General features: G+C 40.5%; 1 protein-coding gene across 7 annotated transcripts in view; it reads right to left on the reverse strand.

Annotated features, from left to right (window-relative positions):
* Positions 1–25,751, reverse strand: part of DOCK10 (dedicator of cytokinesis 10) — a 2,344,342-nt gene that overhangs the window by 895,753 nt on the left and 1,422,838 nt on the right. For all 7 annotated transcript variants that reach the window (XM_044070265.1, XM_044070268.1, XM_044070269.1 and 4 more), the window contains exon 23: positions 8,327–8,419. In XM_044070265.1, the coding sequence (XP_043926200.1) occupies positions 8,327–8,419 (93 nt within the window). The remainder of the gene's footprint in view (positions 1–8,326; positions 8,420–25,751) is intronic.

Raw genomic sequence — 25,751 nt, forward strand, 5'->3', positions numbered from 1 at the left:
GAAGGCCTGAAAGAGACTGGAAAGGACTAATTCTTTGAAGGCCAATGCCTACTAAATCTGGGAGACTGTACTTGCAGGAAATCTTTAACATTTTGCATAGATTACCTTTTTCCTCCATCTTTTTGAGGACTTCTTCTGCTTTGTTGCCAAACAGGCGGTCTTGGTTTAAGGGAGCATCCTGTAATTTAGTTTTAACATGATCTGGCAAGTTTTGCTCCTTAAGCCAAGCATGCCTTCTAAGTACATACTCAGTCACAGCAGCCCTGCAAGATGCTTCTAAAGAGTCAAAACTACATTGCAAAGGATGTTTACCAACTTGTTCAGCAGAATGCATTAAATCCTGTAATTCTTTATGTTCAGCACATTCAGGAATCAACATAATTTTCTGTTTAAGTAGTCCCATAATATGCTGCTGATACTTTAACATATGAAACTGGCAATTTAAGGCCCTAATGGCTAAAGAAGCAGAAGTGTATACCTTCTTACCCCATCTGTCCAAGGCCCTAGAATCTCTATCAGAGGGGGTGGGACTTTTGGCAGCAGTAGCCTTAATGGCCTTTGGTCCTTGGGAAATGGTCTCTGGATCTGCAGTAGGATTCTTGAAGAGGAACTTGTGAGAGTCAGGTACTCTGTAATACCTGTCAGGTTTTCTGGGAGCAGGAGGTAAAGTGTCTGGGGACAGGCTAGATTCCAAGAAGGCATCATCTACAATGTCCAGAACAGGAGGTATAGCTAAAGGCCTGTGTTGAGGGAGGATTAAGAATTCCCTAAGCCACTTTTTGGAGTCAGAGTAATCTTGGCTTTCCAAGCGGAAATGCTCCCTAAGAGTGTGCAAGGTTTCACCAAAAGAAAAATCTTCTGGAGGGGAAGTAGAAGGAATGGAATCCTCTGCATCAGAATCCTCATACGTAGATAAGGGCAAATCCTGGTAATCAGAAGAAACAGAGATTTCAGAGTCCTGATCAGAAGAAACAGAAGGAAAATCAGTTCTAGGTCTCTCAGAGGGGGAAGGCTGGCTAATTAAAGTAATAAGGTCTTCAGCCATTCTAAGCATTTGTTTTTTAGGCATATGGGCCTGACCATGCTGTTTGGATGTCGGTTTTCTAGACGTGGGTCAAGTTTTAGGCTTGGATGAAGAAGATGCTGTCGGTTTAAAATACAAATCTGTAGGCCTGAATACACTCACAGAAGCCGGTGCCTGCACAGCGGCTCTGGACCCATCCAAGGTAGAGACATCCGCAGGTTCCATAGTCGAAAGAAGCATCTCGCGGCATACTGAATGGGTCTCAGTAGAGGCCTGCGAATCTGAAGTAGCGGGTATCAGGTGCTGCAAAAGTGCCTCACTGAGTACCGGTGAACTGGTGACTAGCTTAACGGAAGAGTTGTCAGCAGTTTTGGACCTATGTGGTCTGTCTCTCTCTTTATCCTTGTGTTTTTTTGGAATATCGGTAGTCGGATGGCTTACCGAAGCCATTTCCGGATAGTTAAACCGAGTACCAAAATAATTTCTGCTAAAATAGACTAATGACAAATAGTTTGGGGGTTGAATAAGGCACAAAACCGACAGCGAGGGACGTTGTAGTCTGGGCCTAAGCAAGGAATGCAGTATGAATGAAAATCTTTATGAGGTATTTGCTTTCCACAGGTTTGACAATTGTTAACTTTTACTGACATCAGTTAAGAGCAAGAATAAGGATCCCCAATGGGTTACTTAGCTTTTTTGAAGACTTTGGTTCTGAAACTCGAAAATGAAAATTTCAGGAGTCGGCTGACCAGCACTTGTGAACTGCTTCTGCTTCGGGCACCTCGCGGCAAGAAAGACTGATGTAATGGCGTCGGCTGCATGTTTTATACCCCTGACAACCTGACGTCATGGAAGAAGAGACAGCATCTGACGCAGGAATCCAAGACTTTGATATTTAGGCTGGCTGAGGGCTACCTGCAAGGCAGATAACCCAAATGTAATGACAGCAGCAGTGAAACACAAAGAACATCATACAGGAACATTCCTGTCCAAGGAAAGGAAAAAGGCATCTTCCAGGCCTTCTTGCGTGGAGTCATGGTGCAGAATTTTTCAAGCTGATTGTTCAGAGAAGGAAAAGGGAGGAAATCCCTACAGATAGATCAAATCTTGGAAGTCCCCTGATCTAGTTTCCCTTCCTGAGGGTTTGACATTGTCTGGTTCAGCTTGTCTGCCACACAGTTTTGTTCTGACATGATGTAGGATGCCTTTAGAGTGAGATTGTGCTGTGAAGCTGTATACAAAGCTAACATGGCTGGTCTGCAAAGGGGGCAAAACCTGGTTCCCTCTCGTTTGAGGACATATTGCAGTACTGTTTTATTGCCTATAACAACTTGAAGAGGTCCAGGAAACCAAAGATGATTTAGAGAGTTAAGTGCCCTGATCACAGCAAGCATCAATTTTATATTTATGTGCTGGTGTCTGTTCCTTCTGTCCCAAACTTCTTGCACTTTTAACCCTCTTGAAAATGCTCAAGAATCAAAGTCAGAGGCATCTGTGGTAAATCACTGCTTTGGATGGCGGGGTGGATTTAGGGAAATTTGCTGTCTCCATCAAGTGATTCATCTTCTGCCAAAGCCTAGAACTGGTATTTGAAAAGATAATTGGCGTTGGTGCTAATACCAATGAGACTTCTGATACCACTGTATCTTTCTCATATGGAGTCTTGCCAGTGGTATCATGAGAGTCATAAATGCCATGAGACCCAAACTCCTGAGTTATTCCCTCACAGTGACTGAAGTCTGAGTGGAAAACCCTAGAAATAAATCTAGGTATAGATCTACTTTTTCCCTTCTGGAAGAAAAGCTCTTTTAATTGAGGTGTCTAGTTGACAAACCAAGAACACAATCCTGTGTGATGGAGTCAAAAAAGACTTTTGAATGTTATCTTGGAATCTCACCTGAGTGAGAGATTCCTGACAGTTTGAAAAGGACTGCAAAGATAAGCAAGTCATTTACCTATGGAAAATGTGGATACCATGTAGCCTGCAATGAGCTATAACTGGAGCTAGACACTTTTTGAACACTTTTGGTGCAGTGGATAGTCCAACATTTAATGCAGAGAACTGATAATGTGATCCAGACAGACAAAACCTTAAGACACGCATGAAGTATGAATGAACAGGAATGTGATAATAAGCATCCTTTAAATTTAGTTTTACCAGGAGACTTAATTGAGGAAAAATAGGAAGAAAGGGTAACAGGTTGTGAAATGACAGTATTTTGAACTTGGACTTTATCACATATTGGTTTAGAAAAGAAAGATCCACTGGGGACTTAAAGCATTTTCTTTCATTGGCACAAAAAGACATTCTTGAATAAAAACTTTTCCCAAACTAAGAAGGAGGAACTGGTGTTATCACTTCATGAGACAACATATTCTGAAGGAAAAGGGGAGCAGAGGGGGCTGCTGTGCTGAATGAGGAATTCCAGCCTAGAAAGGAGTAATTTCCTCCCACTGCCATCTGTAGCCTTGAAGAATGATTTTCAGAACCCATTTGTCTGAAACTATCTGTTGCCAAACACAGAAATTGAGATTCAGACTTTTTGGAAGAGAAAAGGGGCTGTCAGGGTGGGGTGGGATAACAAGTTCCCTTAAATATTTATTCTGACTTGTTGGACTACCTTGGTTTTTGAAGGGAGTGTTCCTGTGTTCTTTTTGGAACTCCCTTGCCATTTCTTCTTAAGTGTATGTTTACCAGCATTTTGCTGAGTCTGTTTATTTTATTTCTTGCCAAAATTGGAAGAGGGGTTAGAGAATCACTTATGACATTTGAAAAAGGAGGGCTAAAAAATCTTAGAGATTTCCTGTATCTGCTCATCACATTTTTAACAACCTCTGCAGCAGAAGGAACGAAAACTAAATCTCTATCCAAAGGAGAAATTAAAATATCATTTTTCACATAATCTGGGGGGTTCTAAGAATGCATCTAGGCAAACATCCTGAAAACAGTACCAATGGCCATAGCCTCGGACAAAGTATGACTAGTAAAACAGCACCAATGGTCATAGTCCTGGATGAAATATGACTAGCAAAACAGTACCAATGGCCATAGCCCCGGACAAAGTATGACTAGTAAAACAGCACCAATGGCCATAGTCCTGGATGAAATATGACTAGTAAAACAGTACCAATGGCCAAACCCCTGGACAAAATATGAGTAGAGTCCTACATATACTTTGAACAATTTGTTATGATCTGTAAAATGGAAGAAATTCAACACTTTAAAGCAGATTTTTCCTCACAAGAGGAAACTACGGATAAAACATTTTTCATACTTTAAACAATTAGTCAGAATGAACTTTATCATATGAGCCAAAGGATTCAAAATTCTGAAATTCAAAGTTGTAGAAGCATACACCTTTTCCCCATGCTTATCAATTATTTTTCCATTCTTGTCGGAAAGTGTAGGATTGGAATTAACCCTGTTCCCTCTCCCGCATTCAACACAAGTAGATCTCCCTTGCCCACTGACAGGACCCCAACAGTCACAAAGGATGTGGATAATCACATAAACACATCCATTTAAATCAAATGAAAAAATCACATGACCATATTAATTAAACCTTAAAAGGTATACTTAGATTCATAGATTCATAGATTATTCATAGATTCATAGATTATTACTAGGCTAGCTGTCCTCATGGACCATTTTTAAGCCTAGCCAATTACCCCCTGTGAGAATCAAACCCTGCACCTTGTGCTTCTAAGGTAAACACCTTAACCATTACGCCACCCTCCCACCCTTCCAAAGATACACTTATAAAAAACTTTCTGTTTCCTTTTAAAAAACATGACATATATAAAATATTATATAAAATTAACATAGTATTTACAAAATAGGAAAACATATTGGCAGTTTGACCTAACGAGACTAGACAACATGAACTAATCCTAGTACATAAAAAATGTGTCAAACAAGTAAGTGACAAGATAAGTCATACAATCACCTTCTCTATTTATCGAAGAATGCACATAAACCAGGTTACCTTTGTAAACTCCTTAACTTTAAAACACAGGCTAAGGAGCATGTATCATTCAAACTTGGTTGGCTATACGCATTTAGTTTTAATTGCCACAATAATTCACATACTTCTAATTTTAAAGTGAATGGACCTCCCATAGGATCCTACTCTACCTGGTCTATGACTCTAAAGCTAAAATTATGCTGAAGGTGTTCATGGACATGTTTAGCCAACACATTCTCTAACATTAGTTTCTTAAAACTATAAATGTGCTCATAAACTCTGTCCTTAAACTTACGGTCAGTTTTACTGACGTAAAAGCAAGGACAAAATTTACAGGTGGCCAGGTAGACCACACTTTTGGACCCACAATTAAACCATATTTTTCCTACATGTTCCAGAAGAAACCAAGTATCCTTATGCATTTTGTTTGACTGGTATGCAGACTGAGCAATATGTAATGGATGTGAGCTTTCATCTGAGCTTTCAGGTTTTGTAAAATGAGTGAAGAGAACATTTTATAAGAATTGTCTATGAGGGTCTTAGGTCAACATGGGAATAATTATCCCATTTCCAAAAACTTAGTTTTTCCCTTTTCAAATGTGAAAGAAACTGTAATATTAGTATTTTGGACAAAAGCTTTGCATTTGCTAAGTATACCTGTTTGAGGTACCACTGGCACCGGCAAGTTTACAGTTTTCTAAATTGCTTATACATATTTCTACCTTCCCTGGACTAATTTTGGTTGTTAAAAAAACTGCAACCTAAAGCTTGAGATGGTTTGATGGGCTAGTTCTAGCTTGTAATCTTTACTGACATCATAAAATTTATTATGATAAAACTTTTTCTACTCATATCAATTTATATAACAGTGATATTTTCAAATTTTGCTAATATAATTATTTGTTTTAGCCTGAAATTATTTTTCATTTCTACTGCAACTATAATTATCACTCTATTCCATCTTTCATTACCACAATTGTGTTTTTTTATATTAATCAGTTTTCTGTAGTTTAGGTTCATAGGTAAGTCCTAGGCAAACAGTCTGTCGACCATTACAAGCCTATCCCAAAACTCCTATTCAAAAGTTTCCTCAAGGAGCAGGGAGAAACTAAAACAATGAGTGAGAAGGTCGCTGAAAAACCAATCAGTAAAAACAAAATGAAAATTCCAGCAAAGCTAGAACTTCCACTGAGTGACCTCCCAAACCTCTTGTATCAGAGGCACATGGGATATATGCAAATGATCCCTATGAACATCAGGTGTTTCAGCTAATTGCCGATTATGAATGCCCATGACTTGTTTCATCGTTTTACTGGACAATTTCAGGCCAATAAAGCCAAACCCCACTAGCTGTGGATATGCATATTTCAGCCTTGTCTTGACCTCATCAGCACAGCACAAGCAGAGTGTTTGACTAAGCATTAGAAACACAGGGCTGTCATACCCAGCTGATGTCCATTATCATTAGGGTCACTGCAAAAATATCCCAAACAACAAACTAAAGCAATGAGTGAGAAGGTCACTGAAAAACCAATCAGTAAAAACAAAATGAAAACTCCAGCAAGGCTAGAACTTCCACTGAGTGACCTCCCAAACCTCTTGTAACAGAGGCACAGTCTGGTGTTCTAGGAACTCTTGAAGTACAAATTTTTGGCTAAACCCCTCCCATTAGCCTCCTGATTCACGGAGATCTCAACCATGACCTCCTTGACCTGCAACATGCAGTTTTCACCTATTTTCTTTTTATCATGACTTAACAGTGATCATTGCTCATCCCACAATCCCAACATCATCTTACTAGTGGTCTCCCCTAACACGGTTTCAGGGATATGAGCACCCAACCACCCTTACTCAAATCTGTGCAATGTACGGTCAGTACCTCAACTCTCTTCACCTTAGTTTGCAAATAGTGTATCGTGCTTTCCTCTACATCTTGTTAATGAATGGAGTCTATGGCTTCCTCCCATCTTGTGTCATTACCAGCCACAGCCCCATCCTGTCAAGTCTCCTGGTAGACAAGTCCACATACCCTTACACCTCTTCTTGTAGTGACTGGATTAATTTGGCCATTCTGGCTACTTACTATATGTAAAAATGAATACTCTGCCCTTCTGCGATCCCATATTTTTATAAAGCACCATGTAATCAATGCTATATGCCAGTTCACATACCTGGTTTACTCTGCCAAAGGTGTAAAAGGATTTTGTTCAAGAACCTCATTTTACTGACACTGTATAGAATGGCTGGCCTGGACATAATATGTCAGACACTGTACTACCCATACTGTGGCTCCCCTTCTCCATTACTGTGATCCTATGCCATCATTATCCACCACACCATATCTGCCATAAACCAGCTTTTATGAATTCTCCTTAGTGTCAGCTACAGAACATTTACATAACCAGAAGGACAGTTTGATTTAAACATACAGCTAAAAAGCTTTAAACTCTAGTTTGAAATACCAACTTAAACATCTAGCATCTTAGAGCTCTTGCCTGCATACCTGGCTAGCAAGCCTTTGCAAGTGTGCATGGCATTTGAACAAATGTCATTAAAAACATTTCAAAACGGTGTTCAAATACATTTGAAATATTTTCTTTTCTGGGGATGCAAGCCACCCTCAATATCATGCACAGAACTTCTCCATTTAACCCCAACATAATATAATCAACCTTGGGGATGTGATTCCCTCCATGTTGTGACAAACTGTGAATTCTGACCAAGTGTGCAGATTATCACACAGTTGTCTATTACTCAACTGTCTTGCTACCCCTTTGGCACTACCCCTGTTGATAGGAATAGAACACCTTGCAATTTAATTCTTGCCTTGATAGTCACATTTTGACTGTGTTTGTGCCACTTATACTGCATTTGCTAATTATAGCAGTAAGTAGTTAAATGCCAAAAGGGGACTGCAGTGGCATTTTTAAATGTTATGTTTTCCTTATGATAATCTGCTCCTGATTCTCTTTCTGATACCATCAACACATTTGTAGCATCATATACATAATTTACTATAATATGACAGCTAGTGGGGTTTGACTTTATTAGCTTGAATGTACCCATAAAGACTTAAAAAGAAATAGTCATGGGCATTCAGAGGGCATGTAGCCCTAACACTGTTATGTTCTTATTGGGCTATTTGCATATATCCCATGAGCCTCCACTACAGGAAGTTTAAGGTATTACGCATGGAACACACCAGTTTGGCTGGGTCTTTCTTGCAGTTTTTATCAAATAGTTTCTCTCTGTGACATGTTTACCATTTGTTTTTGAAGTTAATATAAGGCAACACATTGCTAAAAGAAAAAAAAAAAAAAAAAAAAAAAGACTTTACCTTAAGTCCAGCAAGGACAGAAGCGCTAGGGCACTTAGTTATATCACCATCTCTCTTTTGGCACTTCTGAAAAAAAGTGTTCAGGTATGGATCCTGAAAGGAGAAAGTAAAACAATGATCAGAAAAATGAAGCATGTAGAATTACTTTTATATGAATTATTATGGAAGAACAACTGCAGCAGGACCTTGGTTGTAGATGATTGTCATTGTTGCAGTGATACCCCGACCCCATGTGCAGAAATGGGAAAAGCAGTTGTGGATGGATGGATTAAAACACAAAATGAGAACATTTTAATAATGACCATGACCTACAAGGGCATCACAGGAAAAACATTTTGTAAATGTCCACTCCCAAGCTGCCATATCCATGAGAAGATAATTTTTGCAACTGTTCAGTAAGATACAGATAAAACAATACAGCACTATCTGTTGCAGAGTAATTACAAATGATATGCAATTGCTGATCTGACAGTGCTAACCAGATAGCAAAAGTTATACCACAAGACAAAATTCAGTTGCCATGTTGATACTAATCTCCTCTCATACCTCAAGTAATACAGCCAAAGACTGCCTTGTGTTCTCTTGAGTTTACATGCTGTTGATGGCCGGATTATTCAGACCAGCACCAGGCTTAATATGGAAGGGTGATAATGATGTGAAATATATGCCTCTGTATTCCAGTTTCATCACCACTCACTTCAAAATGTAAACTTGATATTTACTACTCTGTTATACTCTACTTGTTTTCTGTTAATATAGGCAGTGTTGTACGATACTATAGATTTTTATTCATAACTAATGTCAATGCATTATGTTTTCACTAATCATTGCTCCCAATCATCTGTATAAGTTTGCTTCATTGAGGAACTTTTTTCCCAGGGCCTCTGTGAAAATGGGTAAAAAAAAAACAAGTCAGATCTTCCCAGTAAACAAATGTCAGTAAGTAAATAAATAATGCCATGCCCATAAATAATGGCAACAGTTAAGAAAATGTAGTTTCCAGTGGTGTAGGCATTGTTTTTCCATGCTAATATTGTAGGCACAAAATGAAGAGCTATCAAATATTTCTTTGCTGGGAGTACTGTGCCAAAAAATAATTTCTTTAAATTACTTTCACCTTTTTTTGGGAAAAATTACACTAACCTAAGATACAACCAAATCTCAGATGCTATTGTTAGGAAGGATGTAAGGGCATAGCCCCCACATCAGGATTCTGGTAGGATTCTGGAGCAAAGCCTTTCCGCTCAGCAGTTTGCGATATAAAAACCATCAGGTACCCTGAGATGAAAGTCACTTAGGCTCATCTTTGTTTGACATGTCATTCTAGCTCTGATTTCTCTACTGACACTATAGAGTCACTGTAATTACCTGGGATTATATAAACATCTCATGCTACAGTTTACCAAAAAGCCTCAGAAGCAGCTTGGATAAGATGATGATATCCTGAAAAATGAGCATATGTTTCACTAGCAGACTTTTGAGAACCAGTTCAACAAATTTTTAGTGATATGATCCATTATTCCTCAGAAAAAGTTACTAAACTGAAATATTGTAGGTCTTTTAGAATGAATGCAGCTCTCTCCAAGAGAAACCATCACTGACTTTAGCAGAGGTACATACACAGGGTAAAAGTCAGGAAAACTTACAAATAACTTCCATGAGGTACATATGATTAAACACAAGTAAACATGGATGACAGTTATTCAAAATGGAAAAAAAGAGCAAAGTGAAATTAACATAAATTTGAGCATGGTGTTTGTGTTTAGCACTTGTACCTACATAGTTCTGAAAATAACATGAACTCCAGACCAGAAATTTAGAGCTGCAGCTTAGGATGCAACCAGACCTTAGGCTGGATAAATGAATGGCTAGTTAATCAGAAAAATTATAGAAAATAGCATGTATAGGTTATAAATCAGCTAGAATAACAGGATTTGTGTTGGTATGTCTAAAACTCAAATGCTAGGGCTATGGAAGAAATTTGATGGCTGGTTAAAAAGAGGCCGGATAAGAGGGAGTCTACTGCACATCTCAAGATTATGGGCAGACAAATGTGAAAGCCTACTAATTAGCAATGGCTTTCTGTGGTTTAGCAATCTGCATAACTGTTCAACTGGTGAGTACAATGACAAATGAGGAATCTATACCATGGTCTGTGGAGACCACACTCAGTTGCTTAGGAAGATCCACAGCAGTTAACTCAGATTTGTCAGTACTTGTTTGAATGAGACCATACTCAGATGATGCACAACAGTCTGACGTAGACAACAGTTATGCAATGGATTCATTAAGAAGCAAATATTCCCAGTTAACTTCTCTTAACATATGCCAACTTATCATATAACTAATTTCATGACAGAAGAGGAAGACGGTAAATACATAAGACAAACGTCTGCCTTGGATCAGAAGCAGGACTGATTATTTCAAATGACTTCTAGCGAGGTGATTTCTCATTATGTATGGAGTATGCCCAACAAAGATTAAGTAATGGAAGATACTCCTCAAGAATGAAAAGATCAAAGAATGACTGATGATCTGTATACTAATCACAATCCTGTAGCCGAGCACCTCTATTTCACCCTTACATCTAAGTACACATTGCTGTCATATTACTGTACAGTGCAGGCAAAGGATGTTTAAAAAGGTATGCAGTGCACCACTCTGTAAATATTTGTTTTTTTGTTTTTTTTTTTGTTTAGCAACTCTCTTAGTATACCATTAGAAGTTTAGCTACATCCTTTGCACATCATCAGACCTGCTATACATTTTTTGAGTGCCTCATATTTACACCGCTCACGAAAAATTAAAGTAAAAGTTCTAAGTTTATAGAAAATGCACAGATGTATACACACACACCCTAAAAACACTGTGACCCACTTAAAATAATCCCAAACCCAAATCTACACTTAGTTTAAAAGAAATAACATAAAAAATAGTAAACCATGGAACACGTCTCCAACTTACGTGTGAAAAATTAACTTCATACAATGCTTGCAAAACTACTGGCAGTGCCCCCAAAACAATGCTTCCAATCAGAATTAATTCCCTATAAAGGAACTCCATTATTAGAAATAAAAATAAATAAATAAAATAAAAAATAAAATAAAATAATGAGACCACCTAGCTAAAGAGAAAACAGTATTGGTGGCAAAAAAATTCACTTCTGTCAAAAAAAGTTATGTACTCACCATGAGGTTCCATGTTGGTAGTCCATCTCACCCTTCATTTATACATATGGGCCTGATTTATAAGCTCGAAGACGTCTGGTTGGCTTGTGGCTAAGCAGGTATCCCATAGTGCACTAGTACAAACCCCAGATCTTGTTTGCTGCTCATTAGAAGAAATAACCATAACAGACAAACCAATACTAAAGGGTCTCCAACCAAAGATAACCAAAATATTAATACCTCCAGATTCTTAGTGGATGGGGGCAGGAGGGCGGGTTGGTAAAAATGAAGGGTAAGATGGACTACCAACATGGAACGTTATGGTGAGTACATAACTTCTTTATGTTGTGTAGTCCAATCTCACCTTCATTTTCACGTATGGGACAGCGTCCCTAGCCCCTTATTCTTGGGTGGCTCACTGGAAAATACTCCTGAGCACCGTGGAGCCAAAGGATGCTCTAGCCCTGGAAGCTAAATCCAATTTGTAATGTGTAATAAAACTGTGAGGGGTAGCCCACGTAGCTGCTGCACAAATATTATCAAGTGGGATCTGGCTTGAAAAGCTGCAAAGGTAGACAGAAACCTGGTAGAATGAGCCTTGATCTTGAAGGGTAAAGATCTGCCCTCCGAATTGCAGACAAAGGCTATGCAACTGGAAATCCAATTAGATAGTGTCACTTTAGAAACTGGTAAGCCCTATCTGGATTCAGAAAAATAAATGAATAGTTGATCTGATTTCCTAAACTCCTTGGTCCGATGCAAATAAAAACGTACCTGTCTATGAATGTCTAGCTGATGAAACCAATATTCAGCAGCATTACAGTGATTAGGGAAGAAAACTGGGAGTTCTACGGATTGATTTAAGGTGGCGTGAGAACAAACATTGGGGACAAAGGAAGGGTTGGTATGCAGTGAGATCCTGTCTTTATGAAAGATCAAATAAGGTGGCTTAACAGATAAGGCTTGTAATTCTGATACCCATCTAGCTGATGTGATAGCCACCAAAAACAAAGTTTTCCAAGACAAAAATTTCAATGAGGATGAGTGAGAAGGTTCAAATGGGGAAGATGTCAGTTTGGACAACACAAAATTTAAATCCCAAGAAGCCACAGGTTCTTGGAGAGGTGGCCTCAACAGACTGGCTCCTTTCAAAAAGGTCTTGCATAGCTTATGAGACATTAAATTGGCGTCTGGAAATCCTAAATAAAAATGAGAAATAGCCGCCAATTGAACTCTGATAGTGGCAGTGGCAGATTCTTGCTGAAAATGCTCGGAGAGAAATTCCAAAATTACAAGGATAGAAGCAGTGTAGGGATCTACATTCATTTTCTGTGTCCAAATAGAAAATCTTTTCCATTTACTGTCATATAGTCTCCTAGTTGAAGGTTTATGGGAGGACATAATGATATGTGACACTGAGGAAGATACATCATGAAGCCTGACTAGGGATGGAACTGGAGCAGCCACACTGTCAATTTGAGGGTGTGGATCGAGGGATGTAGTGAACCTGACATGTGAGTCAACAGATCTGGAGCTGGGTCCAGAATCTAAGGATCATCCAGGAGAAGAGGCTTGAGAAAGAGGAACCAAACCTGATAAGGCCAGTAAGGAGCAATGAGGATTAACTTGCATCCCAGCCATCTGGCTTTCTGAATCACTTTGGAAATGAGAGGAAATGGAGGAAAAGCATACAGAAGTCCCATGGGCCAATCGTGAGCTGGAGTGTCTCTGGGTGTCTTCCCCCGGAGGGGGAATGAGGGAAAAATAGCTGCTGCATTTGGCATTGACTGGACTGGCAAAAAGGTTGCAGCAAGGCTGTCCCCATTTGCGTAAAATCTGTTCTGCTGTTTCATGTTTCAGAGACCACTCATGACGCAGTAGGATCGCCTGGCTGAGCTTGTCGGCTATCACGTTGTTCGTCCCTGGGATGTGCATTACTACCAGAAAGCACTGGGAAGAAATCACCCATTCCAAAATTCGCATGGCCTCTCGACAGAGTGGGTAAGATCTGGTATCGCCCTGTTTGTTGATATACCAAACTACTGACATGCTGTCTGTTTGTATCGCAATAGTCTCTAGAGGAAGAAGGTCTTGAAGTGCTTGTAATGTCAGGAGCGCAGCCCTCATCTCCAGAACATTGATATGCAGGTGAACCTCTTGTTCTTGCCATGTGCCTTGGACAGTCCTGCTGAGATAATGCCCCCCCCACCTGATCTGGGAGGCATCCGTGGTCACAGTGGCAATGGGTTGGGCAGGAAAGAAGGGGGCGCCCGTCGTCAACTGGTTGGGTGCTATCCATCAAAGTAGGTCCTCCTTGCATGATTCCATCAGCAGAATAGGGTGATTCAGCGGAACATATTGGAAGGACCATTGGGAAAACAGAAGCCACTGGAGAACTTTCATGTGCAACCTGGCTAATGGTACTAATAGGATGGTGGATGCCATAGTCCTGAGGAGCTGAAGAACCCACTTTGCTTTGACCTTCCGCAATGGGAGAAAACGGTGAATTTGAAAGATTAAATTTTGTGCCCTTTTGGCAGGAAGAAGAGCTGTCATGTTCACTGTGTCTACCTCTGCGCCTATAAAATTTACAGACTGAGAATGCAATAATGCTGATTTTTCCAATTTATGGAGATCCCCAATTGAGCACAAAGTTGAATAGTGGCATCCCTGTTTTGGAGAAGTAGATGCCTGGTGGGGGTGGTCAGGAGCCAGTAGTCCAAGTACAAAAACACCTGGAATCCCTGACGTCTCAGGTGAGCTGTCACTACTGCCATGCATTTGGTGAACACCCTGGGGGCTGTGGTGAGACCAAAGGGTAGAGCACGAAACTGATAGTGACTGGCTCCCAGCCAGAAGTGTAGATGGCTCCTGGACTCCTTGTCCATTTTTATATGGTAGTAGGCATCCTGGAGATCTATGGAGCACATCCAATAGTCTTTCCCTAACAAAGGGAGTATCGACTGCAGTGTTACCATCCAAAACTTGTCCTTCCTCACAGATTCATTTAATTTGCTGAGGTCCAATATTGGCCTCCAGTCTCTTGTTCATTTTGGGACTAAAAAGAACCTGGAGTAAGTTCTGGATCCTATCTGGTCTGTGGGATGGATTGGATGACTCTTTTTAAGATCAACTTATTGATCTCCACAGTTGCCTGATCCCTGAGATTGGGTGGTACATCTGGGATCTTCCTGGGAACAAACAGTGGAAGGAAAAAGGGTATGATATAGCCTCTGGTAAAAACTCTTTGTACCCACTTGTCTTGGGTCATACTTAGCCAGGCTTCTGGATACAAAGAAATGTGACCCCGACCGGCCCCAGAGAAATGCAGTCAGACCCCATATCAGGAATGCTGATAAGGCCGTCCCCGGAAGGAATAATAACCTTATTGTTAGTGCAGACCACCCCTGCCTCTAGGACAATGTCTCCCATTTCCTCCTCCCTCCTCTGCATCTGAAGGAGGGTTCACCTTGTGTGTCCAGAAAGACCCTCTGGGACTTCCTGAACCACATTTTACCACCCCTTTGACCTTTAGGGTATGGTCTAGAGGGAACAGTAAAACGTACTCTCATGGCAGAGAGCGTCTTTCCTTCTTGCTTACACCGAGTGAGTGTGTCCTTCACCTTAGATCCAAACAATGAGGAACCATCAAAAGGGGCACTGGTGAAAGTGGACTTGAACGGTTCCGCAAAATTACACAAGCGCATCCAGGAGTGATGCCTTAGGGCAACTCCTGAACCCGCTGCTCTACTCGCTCCATCAGGCGCATAAGAAATAAGCTGCATGGAGGAGTTAGGGTGGACAACTGAGCAGAAATCTTGTCAGAGACTCCTTCAGTACATGTACCCTGTATAGAATCTCCCAACTCCTTAAGGAGATCTCTCTGCAATCCTGTGAAGTGAGTGAGATAGTTCAACGATCAAAGAGTAAAAGCCACTGAACTGAAGACACACTTCCCATAGCCGTCCATCTGTTGAGGCTCCTTATTCAGTGGATGGACAGAAGAAGAAGTCTCAGCAAGCTCCTTCTTGGTGGCCACCACCACCATCATGGCATCTACGGTGACATCTTTGGACAAAAATTTTTTATCTGGAGGGCTGGAAAGAAACTTGTTGGGTCTCCTAGGGGCTGGCTCCATGGCATCGGGAGTATCCCACACCTTTCAACTAACTAAATCCATCAGTTCATCAAAAGGTGGAGACACCCAAGAGGCAGAAGGTTGAGATCCAAAAGCCTGCAGGTACAGCGACTACTCACCAGAAGGGTTAACAGTGGGCCAGCCACACCTCTGCTTGAGGATCTCTAGGATGTCCATGGAGGAGACATCATCAGAGGATGTCTTGGGGGACCCTTCTGACTCCTCGAGGTCAGTGTCAGATGTCAAAGACGCATCCTGGGAGTCAACATGCTTCCTCTTGCATGTCTTCTTCCTGGGGGGCTCCTCAGAAGGGCATTCTGGGGAGGTCAAGGAAGAGTGGGGGCCAACAGCTGGTGGCTCCTGAGGCTGAGGGTCTCTGCTGTTTCCGGAGAGAGTAGGGGCTGAGACCGAAGTGGGTGCTCTAGGGGGGAGAGTGCTGGTACCCTTGGTGGCAACTGGTAACTTGGACAGTACGCTCCTCATCATGTCTTCTTCCTGGAGGGCTCCTCAGAAGGGCATTCTGGGGAGGTCAAGGAAGAGTGGGGGCCACCAGCCAGTGGCTCCTGAGGCTGAGGGTCTCTGCTTTCTCTGGAGAGAGTAGGGGCTGAGACCGAAGTGGGTGCTCTAGGGGGGAGAGTGCTGGTACCCTTGGTGGCAACTGGTGACTTGGACAGTATGCTCCTCATCATCTCAAATGTCGACCTCTCTGGCTCTGAGGCCCTCTCCCACTCTGAAGAGACCGAGGATGCCATTGGTGCCAGAGCTATTGGCTCCAAGATAGATGCAGGGTTTGCACTCACCCTAGCCAAAGCGCTGAGAGGGAGACCCGGAACCGAAGAAGACCAATTCCAACCTTCCCTGTCAGTGCCGACCAGAGAGCTTCAGACCCTGGACACAATGGATGACACTAAAAGTGTTGGAGCAGAGCTTGGCTCTGAAGCAACTGCAAGTGGAGCTGAAACCGAGGGTTCCACCAATAGCATCAAGCCCTCCGACTCCAACAAACCAGCTTGGCTCGGAGGAGGAATAACAATCAAGGGTATAACAGGTTTCATAGGCTCCGGAGCCGACAACAATTTAGATAGAGCAGATGACTTCAGCAGTCTCAGGACCACCCTATCCACATCTTCATCTGAAAGGCTCCTGGAAGACCTGGAGGACATAGTCGGAGATCTTAATCTTGGGGGAATAGCAGGTTCCATAAATTCAGTGGTCGGCTCTGATAAACTAGGATCCGACCCTGTCACAACAATGTTGCTCTCAGTCAGCTCTGAAGGCAGTGGAGCCAATGAGGCCGATTTTGCCACTATAGAAGGCAGCTCTGAGACACCAGCCGGTGCTGGAGAAGGTCTTTTTGAAGACTTAGATTTAGTGGACTTGGAAGAAGAGGAAGAGCTAGACAAGACTTCCTCAAAGAAAGGCTTTAAAAGGCCCTTTAGAATTAGCTTGTTCCTTCTCTCCTGTAACACTCTAGGGGAAAAGGCATGACAAAACAAGCAAGTCTCTTGTAAATGGATGGCCCCTAAGCAAGAGACACATAGACCATGACCATCTGTCAAAGACATCTTTTGGGAGCACTTCATGCATTTCTTGAAGCCTGAAGGCTTGTGCTCCTTATCCCCTTTAGACATACACACAGATGAGAGGAGAAGAGAAGAGAAGTAAAAGGGAGGACTAGGTCCTCTAACTTAAATGGGCCTACACCTCAAGGAGGAAGAAACACCACGAGGACTGGGTCCTCTAACTAAAACGGCCTAGTCCAGAAAAGAAAGGGGCAGCTAGGTCTTCTAACTTAAACAGACCAGCAAAAATTCACACACACACACACACACACACACACACACACACACACACACACACACACACACACACACACACACACACACACACAAAACCCTTTCACACAGAAAACCCTGAATCTGCTAAAGATTAACAGAGGAACTGGAATTTCGAACAACGAACTCCACCACCGTAAGAATCAACACCAGCGGATAACCGCCAAAAACCAAACTGCTCTACAAAACTGTAGACTGGAAAAAAATGCTAGCGTTATCAAGCTATCTGCACTAACAATAAGTATGAAACTGGTACACAGGATACCACAAAGCACACTAACAGGCCCAAGGCCAACACTTGCACTAAAGGGTGCAAAGGAGCTAATTACCTAAGAATTAGTAACCTTCACAAACAAATACTAATGCAACAACAATTGTACTACACTAATAAAAGTTTGAACAAGATTTTAAACAATGTAAGCAAGAAAAAAGTTAACACTTAGCCAGAGCCAAGAGAAGCACAACCGAACTTGTCGACGCAGCAAACAAGATCTGGGGTTTGTACTGGTGTACAATGGGATACCTGCTTAGCCATGAGCCAACCAGAAGTCTTTGAGCTTATAAATCAGCCAAGTTGGAGTCGAGGATTGGCTCCAAACCCATACGTAAAAATGAAGGTCAGATTGGACTACACAACATCTAACATTAAGGTAACCAAAAAACATAGGATTAAGGCTTAAGAAGTGTTGTATGTCTCGTATATTCAAATGAGACACTGAGGCTAGGTATTCGTTCAAGTTGTTTATTGTACATAAACACATCAGGAGTTGTAACTGGAACATACACTTCAAACGTCATAAGCTAACTAACTGACTTGTTACTTCAAATGCTCTCATATGTGCATCTCCATTCATGTCTGCACGCACTCTGGATGACTATACAAAATGGCACTGATCCTGCAAATGCTCAGTAACTTATATGCACGTGCTACCTAGTTACAGTGGCTGACTAGGCTCAGGATACACACTGATCTACAGAAGTACATCAGAAATAAAGCACAACCCCACCCCACCCCCCCCCCTCAGAGACCCGCAGTTGATAAAAATTACCTAAAGCATTATTCAACAACTTACACAGTTACTACTACATCCCACTGAAATCAAATGGGGAAAAAGCAATTCAGACTTTAAAAAAACAGTCCAGTCATAAAAATCTATGGAATCTACCTAAAGTCTTGTTCAATAACACAGAATTATCACAGCTCATTTAAATCAATGTGAAACATAAATTCAGGCAGGGGAAATGTCTAAGTGGAATTGGTAGAGAACTGTTTTGCATGATAAATTAAATATTTTGCACTGTAGAATTAAAAATTATGGTCAAGACTTGTGGCTTTTCCAGTGTTCCCAAAACTCACCCAGTGAAAATGAAGCGCAAGATATTTCACTGATTACATACCAGGCCCTCATATATTCATATATTTCTTATAGTAATATGTGTCTTATCTACTTATTCTATGCAATACTTACACACATGCAATTCTTTTATAACATCAATGAGTCATGTCTTCTGCACTCCCATTAATTATACTCTTAACAAAATTCCAAATATATACAGCCAAATACAGAAAGGAAAAAATAAAAACACAAGCATTTCACTAATCTGACTTAAAACAAACACAATATGAATGCAGACGGCAGCATATGCATAACATAATTACTTCACAGCTATTAGGATAGGAGAATAAGTGATGAATAAATATAACCGTTGATGCATTGGGACTTCAGAATTCCTATCAATTGTAAACAGTCTAAGGTCAGTTTTACAAAGTATTTTTGAACAATTATCTAATGATCTACTGGGCCTTTGGGAGCTTAGAACTTATGGTACTGAAAAGACCTACCAAACCACTACTCTCTAATCTCACCTTTCATGTTTTAATAGGAATACAAAAAATAGGAGCACCTTGGAAATCTTGGGCAGGTGAGGAGATAATATGTAATATACTGCATAGAAACTGTTTCAGAATAATTACTGTGCAGCAAATCTGACAGAAAGGAAATAATAATTCCAAGCCCCCTGAGATAAAACTAACATAGATGATTTATCTTTATCTCATCCAGTTTAGCAGCTGTCACAAAGATGACCATAACTGTCATGCATTGAACCCTATTTCTGACAAAGTGAACTGCTAGCAGCCTGAGATACATAATGGCAGAAAAATTAGCAAAGGCACAAAATAAAGGCTATGGGCACTGCATCAACATACACAACTTTTTATGAACATCATTTATATGATAAAGGTTTATTATTACTGAAAAACATGCATGCTGCTTGGACAGACAAATTAATGTCTGCTTTGCCAGAGACGGTTTGCACCTGGCACCTCTAGGCTTTCAGTTACTTGCAAGGGCTCTTGACTCCCCCATAGTACCTTTTTTTAGGCAAGGTCTCAAAGACAGCATTACCGACATAAATTTAACCAATCAGAACAAAACAAGGGTCATGCTACTAAATGCTAGGAGCTTAAACCAAAAACTGCACTCCCTGGAAGCACATCAGTCACTAGAAGATGTAGACATCTGTGCAGTCACAGAAACCTGGTTCAAGTTCTCAGAGAGTACCCCGGTCTTGCAAGGCTAGCCTTCCACACCTTTTGACCGCAAAATGAATGTGTGAAAACTAAAGGATGCGGTGTTTCAATCTATATTAGAGATAAATTTACCTCCCATTTAGTTAGACTGGACAACTCCATGGAATTACTCCAGATCCAGGTTACAGTGGGTAGAACTCCCATTCAAGTCATACCCAATTATACGATGCCCTCAAAGCCTCCGTGACAAAACTGGAGACAATCCAAATTTTACCAAACACACTGGTTATAGGGGATTTCAATTATCCCACCATCAACTGGGAAACCTATGCTAGCCCTAACTTGCTAGCACAAAAGTTCCTGGACTTTGTTAATTCAAATGTCCTGGAACAAATTGTCCATACCCTGACAAGGGGAACAAACACCCTGGATCTGGTCCTCACCAACATATGAAACAGATGCACTGCCTCAACTGTTTGACCGTCATTAGTTAAAATTCACCACAAATCAGTCACCTTCCAGCTGGCACTAAATCCAGAGCTCACAAAGGGAGAAATCTGACTAAAAAACCTCACCCAGGCAAACTATACCCTGTTAGGTGAAGGTATAAATGCATTCTAAGCCCACCCCAAGCTGGAAGTTTGTAACTACACCGAAGTTTACACTACATTCCTACAGGGGTCAGTGCTGGGCCCCCTACTGTTTGGTAGGGGGTATATTATAACCTCAAATGATTAAAAGAGTGAACACTTTAATTAACCCCTTAAAATCAAAAGCACTAAATCCTGAACACACAGACCAGCGATTTTTTTCCCAGGGAAAAAAAAATCACCGGGCCGTTTTAGGGACTTTGCCATTTCCTCCACTGTGCTGCGATCTTGGAGTTGGTATATTTAAGTAGGTGGGTGTTGGGCACAGCCCCCCACTTTATTTTGTGTTTGGATTTTTTTTTTTTTTTTTTGCAGAACAGCGATTTTATTTCTTTGGGAAAAAATCGTTGTTCCGTGTGTTCGGGATTTAATGCTTTCGATTTTCAGGGTCGACTAAAGAGCATATCATGTGGACCCTTGACTGGTGTATTAGTCATAATCTCAAACTCAATGCAAAGATAATGCCGCCTTACATTAGCAAATCAACAATAATACCGTAAGTACCCAGGAAGTGGTAAGGGACCTGGGATCACATGTTGACTTGACTGTGACCTTAACTTCGACCACCATGTGTCTACTGTAGTAAAGAAAGCTTTCTACATAGCACACTTCATTAGTTAGTAATGGCATTGCCTTGAGAGAAAAAGAAGTTATAACCCCCCATCTGCTCGGCACTTAGTCGGCCCATAATTGAGTACAACACCCCATTTGGCATGTACCATACTAAGCACCTACAGCAATTAGAGAGACCTCAGAGGTTTCTAACAAGGAAGATCAAGGGGCTTCAGCATGTGCCTTACACAGACTGACTAAAGCCCCTGTCACTATACTCCATATTGTATAGACTTCTTAGGGAAGACTTATGCCTGGCCTACAGAGCAATCCAAGATCAATGAAATTGCTGCATATCCTTAAATCAAATGGGACTTTGGCTACCCATTCCAAGGACCTAAATATGGCCTGCAACTTAAATAGGATATGCTGAAGGGACATATTTACCTCCCAGCAACTGCCACATCTTTGTAACAGGCTACCAATTCATGTGAAACAGTGTGCCTCTATGACACTGTTCAACAGGAACCTGGACAGGTGGATCCATCTATCCATCCTCAACCCCTTTTTCCTATTTTTGCACATGGGTTCGGGGTGTCACTTCAATAATGACAATCATCTCGAGCCAAGGATTACACCACTGTGTGGTTAGCCCTGCCACAGTAGTTCATCTGTGCCACACATTTGAATGCACACTCATAGCTATGGCCAATTTTAGAATGCATGTCTTTGGAGTGTGGGAGAAAACAGGAGCTCCTGGAGGAAACCCATGTGACCACAAGGAAGACATGCAAACTCTGCACAGAAGGCACCCCTGCCGAGACAAGTGGATTGGGCACCATAAATTCTTACTATGGATAGAACCCACAACCCTCCTAGATATGGGCAGTCATCACTAAATGCAGTCTTGGGTATTAACTAACATTTCTATGGTATTACATTGCGATGAAATGGCTAGGCTTAAAATGACCTCCGGGTCGATAGCCTAGTAATCTCCTATGATTCTATGATCCTATGTGCCCATTGTAAATCCAACAGTACTCATTGAAACAAGTTCTTCAGCTGGTAGCTAAGCCACAGTTCTGATGAAAATACGCATCACTGCCATAAGTAGCTAATAAAGGTCACAGCTGCTGTTTTTTTCTCTTTTTTTTCCTCTAGAAAGATGATTCTGTTTAAGTGTTGTTGCTGTCTGAATATTTGAACAGAAGAGATGTGTTAAAAAAAGAAAAAAAAAACTCAGCCGTCAAGATGCCAGGAGTGCACTTAACATGCTTCTAACTTCCTTGAAGAGAAAAACAAAACAAAATCAGCACAGACCACTATGTACTGTGCACCTGTGTTTTGAATTCATGTGCAATTTATCATTTACATATACCCTACAAAAAGGTAATTTTTTCTTTAAATAATTGTATAATACCACTCCTAAACGTGGGCACTGCTAGATTTACCCATAGCTAGCTTTGTTTGATCATATGTTCAAATGATGCCAACAGTAGGTAAATACAGCATTAGACACACTCATTCATGGATTACTGCTAATCTAATAACTCACTGGTTTAGCAGAATGAATTTATTTTTAGCTGTGTGACTAGTCATGCAGGTTGAAAAATCTAAACTGACAAGACAAGCATCTCTTATTCAAACATTGGTCCAAATTTTACAGGTCAGAACACAGAAGCTAGCTCCACCAGTGACATAGCCTATATTAGGAAAATAGCATATATTAAAAATGTTTCTCAATATGCATTCATAATTCCTGATATACTGTGCTTCATTTTCAGCTCAACCTATCATGATCAATAGTTTCTGGTCAATATCTTCAACAAATCTGTGTGTTGCAAGTAGGGCTGCCCTGAGGCATAGGCCAACTAGGCAACCACCTAGGGCAATGCTCATGGTCTCTGTTAGGGGCACTTTTCAGGTATTTATTTACTATAGTAAAGAAATGCAACATTTTTAATATAACAAATAAATAAATAAATAAACAAACAAATAAATTACAGAAAAGTGCTCCTACCAGAGCAGCAAGATTGGTGCTCTAAGAAGGAAATACTGTTAATTTGATCATTCAGTTTGTTGGTCGCCTATTCATCCTGCTGATGAGCTACTTAGACAACAAACTGTGTAGATCATGGGTGGCACAGAACAAGAAGTCAACAAATTCAAAACTGAGAACAAGGCATGAAGGGAAAGCACTGTGAAAATTCGGTGATGGCATGAGGCCTGTATATTTTTTTAGCATTGCCATTGTTAAATAATCAGACTTTTGGATGACTGGAGGTTGGCTAGCCTCAGATGTCCCTGCTTTTGCAGAACATGCCTTATTTTTTTCTTATTTGGATGCCTGCTACCTCTCAAATGTTCAGATTTTGGCAGAATAGCCAGATTTTTGTTCATATTTTTGATCTGTTCCACAGGGAACTTGTAATTTTCTGGCAAATCACTGAGGATTTCAAGTCACGAAATAATCATAGACATTTGACTTTCAGTCTTCATATCTTTCAGAAAATGCATGCTAATGCAAAGCCTGATATTCTAGCAACTTTCAAAGTTTATAGAGAAATATATAAAATCTGTCCATGATTTTGGCCTTTTGACCCCCCCCCCCTCCATTATTTTTCACTTTTCCAGATTTCTTGTGCCAAGAGGTTAAGAGATATGCTCCTTATACTTTTTCCTTGTGAATCAATGTGGATTAAAATCAGTCAAAAATGACAGACATTGGAATTACAGTATATGCTTCTCTTCAGAAAATGTTTGTTGACGCAAAACCCTTTATTCTACTAACTAAACAAATTCCAGTAATATAAAATGCTGGACTGTCTGCGGGGGAATATCACTAATGGCTGATTTTTACTCATTACTCTGACTTTGCAGGATTATTGTGATGTAAGGAAACTTGGACTAATTTAATATGTTGCGACTGTTTCCATGGAACAAAGCTGAAACACAATCCATGGCTGCTGTTTTAGTTAAAACTAATGGAAGGGGGGTGGGAGCTGTTTGTAGAAAGCAACTGACCCTCTTGTTTTCTCAGTTTAAAACACCACTCTCTGGCTTTGCAAAAGTATTGTGCATTTGCTTGATTACTGTGATTTGTGTGAAGTAACCTGAAATCCCTTAATTTATGACTATTGTTTCCATGGAACAAACCTGAAATACAATACACAGCAATCACTTTTTAGCTGTAACTGTTGGGGGGGGGGGGTGACTTTAGAAAGTAACTGACTCTCTTGGGTTTTTGTTCTCAGTTTAAACAGTTACTATCTGGTTTTCAGGACTAGTGTGCATTTTCAAGATTATGCTAACATATTTTAAGTAACTTGGAATACTGTTTCCATAAAACAAAGAGGAAATATATTGCATAACTTACTTTAAACACCCCAAACAATTTTCTTACAGGTTTGGGAGTGGCTTTGAAAGACTCATGGTGACATGAGAATGAAAATATGCAGCAGGGGCACTACTTCACACCCAGCATCCCATCTGTAATATATGCAAAACTGACTGTAACTAAAAAAATTCTAAGAGCCTTTTGGTCCTATGGGGGGTATGGGGTGTTAGCAGCCCTATATATATATATATATATATATATATATATATATATATATATATATATATAGATATAGATATAGATATATATATTATGGCATGTCTTTACACAAAGGTTATTGAGGACAGACCTGACCAGAGGACAGAGGTGGGGTTTGCTACTGAGGATCCTATAGAGTATTTAAAGTAAGTTTTGTGACATGCAATACATGACTGACATTCTTATTATATAACTGATGGGGGGCTATCTCTAGAAAGTAACTGGTCATCTTGTTTTCTCAGTGCAAGTAGCCACTATCTGGCATTACAGGACTACAGTGCATTTGTAGGATAACTGTGATTTATGTGAAGTAATTTGGACTACTTTAATGTGTAGGTACTGTTTCCATTGAACAAAGCTGAAATACAATATATGGCCACCACTTTTAGCTGTAACCGATGTGTGGTGTCTGAAGATGTCTGTAAAAAGTAACGTACCCTGTTGATGCTCTTCTCAGTTTAAAGAGTCACTATCTGCTTTTGCAGGACTTGTGTGCATTTGCATTATTAACATGATTTGTGAGAAACAGCTTGGAATACTTCAATGCATGGATGTTCATACAGCTGAAATATAATACACAGTCATCATTTTTTATCACAGTCATCTAATGTGCACAAAGAAGTACCTATGACTGTTGAGTGGTGACTGGATCTGCCTGTTGAAAGTGACATCTTGTACTTTACTCATTTTAAACATTCATTATCTGGCTTTCAGGACTAATGTGCATTTATGTAAAGTAAAATAGACTAGCCTACTTAATTGGACATCTGAGATATGCACAGACAAACTAGCTATAATTGTTGAGTATGTATCCAGAGAACAATGACTGCTGTTGCTAGTTGCATAGTATTCTGACTTTGCAGGACTAATATGTAATGTGCAAAGCAACTTTGAAACAAATTAGAATGCTTTAAGTTTGGCAACTGTGTGGAGCAAAGGTGAACTACATCACACA

The sequence above is a fragment of the Protopterus annectens genome, chromosome 4.part1, assembly GCF_019279795.1.
Source record: "Protopterus annectens isolate FY-2018-M chromosome 4.part1, PAN1.0, whole genome shotgun sequence".
In the NCBI taxonomy this organism is placed as follows: Eukaryota; Metazoa; Chordata; order Ceratodontiformes; family Protopteridae; genus Protopterus; species Protopterus annectens.